The sequence below is a fragment of the Salmo salar genome, chromosome 05, assembly GCF_965601325.2.
Source record: "Salmo salar chromosome 05, fSalSal1, whole genome shotgun sequence".
NCBI lineage: Eukaryota > Metazoa > Chordata > Actinopteri > Salmoniformes > Salmonidae > Salmo > Salmo salar.
The window spans coordinates 50125069-50133206 of NC_138295.1; the positions used below are offsets into that span (position 1 = coordinate 50125069).

The 8138-nt window shown below is 39.4% G+C and overlaps 1 protein-coding gene across 1 annotated transcript; it reads left to right on the forward strand.

The window, feature by feature from the left end:
* Positions 1-2896: 2896 nt before the first annotated feature.
* Positions 2897-7830, forward strand: LOC106605033 (POU domain, class 3, transcription factor 2). The gene has a single exon (XM_014200262.3). It carries the CDS (start codon positions 4235-4237, stop codon positions 5555-5557), a length of 1323 nt encoding a protein of 440 aa, XP_014055737.3. The 5' UTR covers positions 2897-4234; the 3' UTR covers positions 5558-7830.
* Positions 7831-8138: the final 308 nt, after the last annotated feature.

The following is an 8138-nucleotide window of genomic DNA, read 5'->3' on the forward strand; positions in this document are numbered from 1 at the left end:
CGACCCATAGTTTGCATATTACACCATTAAAATAATATGCTTTGCATTTCTCCCAACACGACTATTTAAGCCTGTGTGGCGATGTGGTAATTCCTTGAATTACAGCCCTAATTACCACAAATGTTCTTTTGATTTGGGTGATTTCAGTGTTACGCCACAATGATGATATTAAAAAAATGAATTGGTAAACCATGCCTTGAAACTTTTGTACTTGGACTTTCATATTTGCACTGTGTGATATGCACAGTCTATTTGATTATGTTCATATTAATATATTAGTAAGGATTATTTTCTGTGACATGTCAAGAGAATACTCAGGTCAACCTATTGGTATAATGGATGGATGCACAAATCTGTGCATAATGCCATTCAGTCAACCAAGATTGTTAATCTACACTCTTACAAAAATAGGTTCTGGATAAAACCGAAAAGGGTTCTATGCTTGCTTCATATATGGCATCCCTTAAGGTTATATATAGAACCGACATTTGTTCCATATAGAACCCTATATGGAGTCCAAGGATTCTATATGGAACCAAGTTTGGTTCAGTGAAGAACAACCCTAGAAAGGGGTTCTATATAGAACCTTTAGCTGTGCCATATATGAAGCAAGTAATATAAATTTCCCTTTTTGGTTGTATACAGAACCTATTTTTGTGTATTGAACTAATCAGACAATTGGTTACCAATAAACTGTCCCACGCTAAATGAAAGATTGTTCTGATTATCCAATAATGGTCCCTATTTTAATAGGCCTATATGCCTTTATTATGTAAATTGAAGGTTTGTTGAGCTTTATTGGCTACATTTTGATAGTTACCTTTTTTAATATTCGATTGAATTTAATTCATATTCGATATTATTCTATTTCAGTTTCCCCCAAAAAAATATTCATACTGTTTTTCCATACTTACGGTTGAACACTTTGTAGGCCTATTTGTTCTGGTGGTCAATTCCATGCTCCAAAATATTAATATATTTATTGGGGATATTTCAGAGGGTTATTGTATTTGGCCTGCACCCTAGACTGATAGTAGTCTAACCTATTAAAGAGGATTCAAGCGAATAGTTTGTGCTAATATTTGTGACTGAAAATTTGCTTGAATAATGCACAAAAGTTTGAGAATGGAGAAGTGGGGCCAGTTTTAACCCCTTATGTCGTTTATAGGCCTATCATAACTACTCTCTCAGGCACACAGAGAAACTCTCTCACTCCTCTCTCCATCTCACTCCCTCCCCTCTCATCCCTTCTCCTTCAACGTTCCCAATAACACCCACTCCCTCCTTTTCTCCCTCCAGCCTTTGTCCCGCCAGAGGGCCCCTTTAAATAGGCCTTTAGATATTCAAGAAGAGGGGGCGAAAGTAGCTGTGACGTGAGCTCTGTTGTTTCATTTACTCTTCTCTATGGCAACCAGCAGTGGTGCGACAAGAATGTCTCTCTTTGGACAATGTCCTAGCCTATCCCTGAGCGGCATAGAGAGGAGGAGAGAGAGGACGGCAGCTGTGGCGGGTTTGACACCTGCGCATCACGCCACGGACCGAGGCATGATCTCACTAAGCCGCTTGTATGTACTTCTGTCCTTGATGCTTCACCGACTAAACATTAGCCTGTCGACTCCTACTCCAAGAAACATTTTAGCCTTATATTGGCCTAAGTGAGAAAAAAAGTACTTATTGTTTTATTATTGTAGATGGAGCGCTACCGTTCTGTAGGTTTTCGCTCCAACCCTAACCGAGCGCACCCGATTCTAGTAATTAGCTGGTTGATAAACTGAATCAGGTTATTTATAACTGGAGTTGGATTGAAAACCTATAGGACGGTAGCTCTCCAGTAACAGGTTTGGAGAGCCCTGTTGTAGACTATTAGGCCTGCTACGCCTATAGGCCTACAATCTCAAATCATAAATGTAGGCTATGACTAGGCCTATAGACACAGGGTTGGGTAGGTTACTTTCTAAATGTAATCCGTTACAGTTACTAGTTACCTGTCCAAAATTGTAATCAGTAACATAAGTTTTGGATTACCCAAACTCAGTAACAATCTGATTACTTTCAGTTACTTTCCCTTTAAGAGGCATAAGAAGAAGACAAAAAGGACCCTTCAAAAGCATTTGGTGTGTCATCATAGTGGTCTCCGACTTGGTTTCAGACTCGCTCAGGTGGAACAAACTTAAACTTGCGCCTTTTTTCTAAGATAAATTGAATGTCAGTGGGAAAACAGAATGATGTCATAATGTATTTTTTCGCAAACATCCCTTCGACATTTAAAAGTAACACAATAGGTAATAATTGCGTTTTTTTTAAGTATCTGTAATGTGATTACAATATTCTTGCTGGTATCATAAGTGATTACAGTTAGTTTTTTGTAATCAGATTACATGATTAGGCTACATGTAAATCAGATACTCCCCAACTCTGTATAGACACTGTGTATAGGCTTACTTCAGACAAAATATTGATTTCATTGTATTATTTATTATACAATGTATTCATTACTTATTTTCCTTATATTTGAATCGATTAAGTAGCATATTGAAAGCTACATTTCCAATGATCATACTTTTAATGGTTTCGATTTGAAAGTATACTTAGGCAACACAACACTAGTCTTGCCTATATAACCAAATTCAACACTGTCCTTACAATGCATTACGCATGACGTTAACTTCTTAGCAACTGTGGAACGTGTCTTGAGTAGGCGCAATTTAATCATGGTATGCAAACTTTGGCTAGAGTTAGTTAGTTAGGCCTACAGCTAAAATCACCTAAGCAGATGCAATGCTCATTCAAATATTTGAAATGTTGTCGCAAATTTTTTTTCTGTTGCTGTTTCTGTTCCATAGGCCTTTTATGCATCTGCCTTGTGACGCACAACTGTATTCATCTCTTACGGTCATTGTTTGACATTGTTGTGGTGGTCCAACTTTTGTTTTATCGTTGACGTTATATATTAGTGTAGTTCTCCATAATCTAAACATGTTCAATTTGGTATTTACAAATTACATTAACAAATTGTTCTACTAAACCTTAACCAAATAAAATAGTTCCCAAACAAATATCTGAAAACTCATACCATTTCAGACCTGATTTTCATCGGTCTGAGATGGAAGCGTTTCACACACGCACACGCACGCACACGCGCACGCACACACATACAAAAGGAGTCCAAAACAACAATGACATCATAGCCAATGAATCGCGTTCCCATAGTTGGACATTATGCATTCCTGTTTTAAATGCATACTCCAACTGTTAAACAATATATGATCACAAATTGTGTTTTTTAATACAAGACTCCTATGTCTAGATTCTGATGTAAACAATTTGAGTCATAAGTAGCCTATTACTGAAAGTTATTATTTGAAGGTTTACACCTTCATATGTTCATGGCGCCAAGACTAGTTTGATTCTGTTAAATGTTTATTGTACTTAGCCTTATATTTGTATTGTCATACAATACATTCCAGTATTGTAGAGCATATGTAATGCAGAGGGAAATGGCATTATATCACCGACATTGTATACAAACAGATCACGTAACACATGCACACGCAAAGTACTGGTACAAAGCATGTATCTATACATATACAGGTTCACAGTAAAACATGCTTTCAATTCCATGCAGTTTTGTCCATAAAAAAAACAATTAAGCACTACAATAAGTACAACAATGCAACTAGTACTGATAAGTCTCAGTTACTTTCATTAGGCTATTCAATATCAAGGGATGCATTTCAAATCTCATAGTATAAACCGAATAACTGCAGCTATAGGCCTACTACCTCAAACAAAACTTTATCCTTGAAGTAAAAAAGTTTTCGCCCAAAACACTGAACGTCCAAAATATGAGAATGCCCACACAATTATTGTAAGTATTAATAACATGTAATGTCTGAAAAAGTAAAAGTACAATAAAATACAATAAAATACAAACATAATTTACTCAAAATAAATAGACGAAGATTTATAACCGTATTCGAATATAAATTTCACAAAAGCATTTGAAGCATGCATCACTCGAATGATCTGTAATCACGATATTCATATATTGGTTTAAAACATTATCGTATTAATATGAGTAAATGCCTTACAGTTCCATTGAAAATCTCGGCCAGTGCATATACCCCTTTCCGTTTTCCATGCCGCACTCGGTCTCTCACGTTTCAGAGGTGCCGCAGCATAACTCGCAGTTCTCTAGAAAGGGGTAGTGTTTGTTGAGACTCTGCAACGTCCAATGAGAGGGCTGTTGCCAGTAACAACCACGTCCATCAGCCATTTCTGTCCAATGAACAGCTGGACGAGGCGGGGTGCAGGTGCGCGCCGCTGCGTCCACTTGGCAGAGTGCCTGGGAGACGCCTGTGGCAAAACAGTAACTGTCAAATGCAAGGTTCCTTTAATAAGAGCGATCAGTCCGGCTCCGAGAGTCATGGCGACCACAGCGTCTAATCATTACAATATCCTTACCTCCAGCGCATCCATTGTGCACTCGGAGCCCGGGAGCATGCAGCAAGCATCGGCGTACAGGGACGCGCAGACCCTGTTGCAGAGTGACTACTCATTGCAGAGCAACAGTCACCCGCTCAGCCACGCGCACCAGTGGATAACGGCACTGTCGCACGGAGAGGGAGCTCCGTGGTCAACCAGTCCTCTCGGCGACCAGGACATCAAACCCGCGGTGCAGGGCACCAGAGACGAGATGCACAGCTCCAACAACTTGCAGCACCAGCACCAGCCGCGACCGCCCCACCTGGTGCACCAGTCGCATGGGAACCACCACGACGCCCGAGCGTGGAGAACTACCGCAGCCCACATACCCAGCATGGCAACATCCAATGGCCAGAGCCTTATTTATTCACAGCCCGGATTCGGCGTCAACGGCCTGATTCCAGGCAGCGGACAGGGGATGCACCACCACAACCTAAGAGACGCACACGAAGACCACCACAGTCCGCATCTCAGCGATCACGGCCACCAGGCGTCCCAGCACCAGCAACAGAGTCACCACGACCATTCGGACGAGGATACACCGACCTCGGACGACTTGGAGCAGTTCGCCAAGCAGTTTAAGCAGCGGAGGATCAAGCTGGGCTTCACTCAGGCTGACGTCGGACTCGCCTTGGGAACGCTGTATGGAAATGTGTTTTCCCAAACCACTATTTGCAGGTTCGAGGCCCTGCAGCTCAGCTTCAAAAACATGTGTAAGCTCAAGCCTTTGTTGAACAAGTGGTTGGAAGAAGCGGATTCCACCTCGGGCAGTCCAACCAGCTTGGACAAAATCGCTGCACAAGGGAGGAAAAGGAAAAAACGGACCTCTATCGAGGTAAGCGTAAAAGGGGCTTTGGAGACCCATTTCTTGAAGTGTCCTAAACCCGCAGCGGCGGAAATTACTTCCCTGGCGGACGGTCTACAGCTGGAGAAAGAGGTGGTGAGGGTTTGGTTTTGTAACAGGAGACAGAAAGAGAAACGGATGACTCCTCCCGGTGGACCGCTTCCTGGAACCGAGGATGTGTATGGGGACACACCGCCACATCATGGAGTCCAAACACCGGTTCAATGAACAATAACGGACCAGTATTAGACTTTTCCTGATTTGATTTATCCTGAAAATGATATATATTTCACTGGACTATGAGCGATAGTGGGTGTTTTCTGTATAATAATAGCCTAGCCTATGGCATGAGCAGGCTACTTACACAATATCTGCATTGAATACCATTCAAAACCCAAATATCATTAGCAATGGAGTGGAAATTGTTTTCTTCAAGAGCTAAGAGAACACATGTTCGGGGATATGCCTTGCAATGTGACTCGACGCAGTTTCAAGGTGTAGCCCTATTGTGAAAAATATTTGGCGTAAAGGGAATTATCGTTTAAAACTAGCCTCGAGATTCTTAGCTAAAATGGTTTACGTTCTCGACTTTTCTAGTGTATTCAACACATGGCGCTGCGTAATCATCATTGTTTTGTTCTGGACATGTGGGTCCGACACGAAAAGTAATGAGAGCTGCATTCGTCAAATATAGCCTAAACGCCATTTCTCTGTCCCAGACATGCAGCTGGGGTTGAGCATCGGCTGAGCAATGTGTGAGGGTTGATAATCATATTTTTCCAGTTAGTTTTGACATTCAACATTGCTTTGAGGCGTTTAGGCAAATTATTATGGGCGAAAAAGCTTTATTCTTTTGCCTGTTACTTGTTATATCCCTATTATTATTATTATTATTGGCAAGAGCAGTTCGAAGGACCTCCTTGAATAATTGATACCACATAAATCGTATGGTTTTGATATTCCGTTTGAACGCACTCAAGAACACATCATCCTCCTCGTTCTCTTAATGATATCAGCACGTGCGGTTCTAAACACAAAAGGCTGCCAACACTGAGCTCCGCTCCACGCCACGCGGCCAGCAGCTAGCAGTCAGGTCACGGAAGGGCTACGTGGCGATGGTAACCTGGCACTTTTCTAGAGCAAGATATATCACCAAGTTTCACAGAACATTGTGATCATTTTTGTAAATATTGTATAACTAAACAGTCATGGCTTAGTTCCTTCTCACTGAGGCACTTTTTTTCTTTCGGTGTTTTCAAAACAAAAACAGGTTTTAGCTGTTTATTTTTTTATTCCAAATGGTTTTGACACAATTTTAGGTTTCAATAGCCTACCTTGTATTTTTATTTAAAGTTATTTGTAGCTGAAATTATGCTTGTTGTTTGCAGTGTAATGTGTTTGAGACGCATTTTATGTTAAATTCAGAGGCATTTCATTGATGTGAATTCAATTGGATTGGCAGAATTGACTTCACATGTTGTCCTGTCATTGGCTTTCAATAATGTCCACCTGACATATTTTTGAATCAAATATATGCTTTAAGTAATTATGTTCTAATTGATTGGCAACGAAATAATGAATCAGCCCACAGATTGGCAAAGGAAGGCGATATGCTCCCTGAAATATATTTTATTTAAAAGATGTATTATTCCTTTACAAAAGGAAATAGATATTTAAGTAGCCTACATTTTATATCAACTTTTAAAAACAACGTAGGCCTTTTGTCAAAAACAAGTCACCTGGCACCACATAATAATGATAATAATAATAAGAATAATATATTATTATTTTATTATTTATCATAGGTGAGGATTTTATTTAATCCTTGCCATCTTTCTTTTGTTTTGGTATCATTGCGATATGGGAATAATTATCAAATACTTTAATTTTATTATTTTGTTGTTGAGATTGTAATTTATTCTATAACGACTTTTATAGATGACACAAAGTACAATAGATATATAAATGCCATCGAAAAGGCTTATGGAACATAGGCTAGTCATAAGGGGGGAGAGATAGTATTTTTTATTTCAGCGGGATTGCCATAGCCTATACCGTCAATGCTACGTGTATATACATGTTTTCTGATACCCATATGGCTTGTTCTCCGTAGCTTTGTTTCATTTTATGCAAATTGTATCCAGGGACTTGTGTTCTTCTCATTTGGAAGCAGCTTGCCTAATCTTACTTTTTTTTTCAAGAAAAAAGGTCATGGCATTGATCATATTTCTTCTGTAGCTTGAATTAATCGATCAATCTTACAATTCTCTGAAAATCAAACTGTGGGATGTACAAATTCGATGTTTTGTTTTTGTTTTGTTCGGGGTTTTTTTCTCGCGTTTGTCACATTCACTTTTAATTGATCTGGATAAATCTGGGGGTTAAACACGCAGATATGGTGATAGAAATATATTTAGGTAATATTTCATCACTTGATATGACATGAACAAAGACTTGCACATTTTTAAATAATGGGGTTGATATTAAAAAGCTTTTTTCAATGTCGAGATCTAATGTATTTTTATTTAAAGCTGCATGGAACATGGTCTTTCTGGCTATTTCCCACCATCTTTTTTTATTGTATTCTCATCAAAGGTTTTTTCGTAGTCATAACGTCATGATGACGAATTTGTTTCCTTTTGGGGTTTGCAAGAAGAGAGGCATGGAGTTGGTTAATGCCATGTTGAAATTGAGAACAATACGATTTTAATGTTTGTCAGTTCATGGCCATGGCGCATTGTATTATGCCAACCAAATGCTAAGACCTAATTAATGCAAGTTACAGTTTCACGACAGCTATGACATTTCT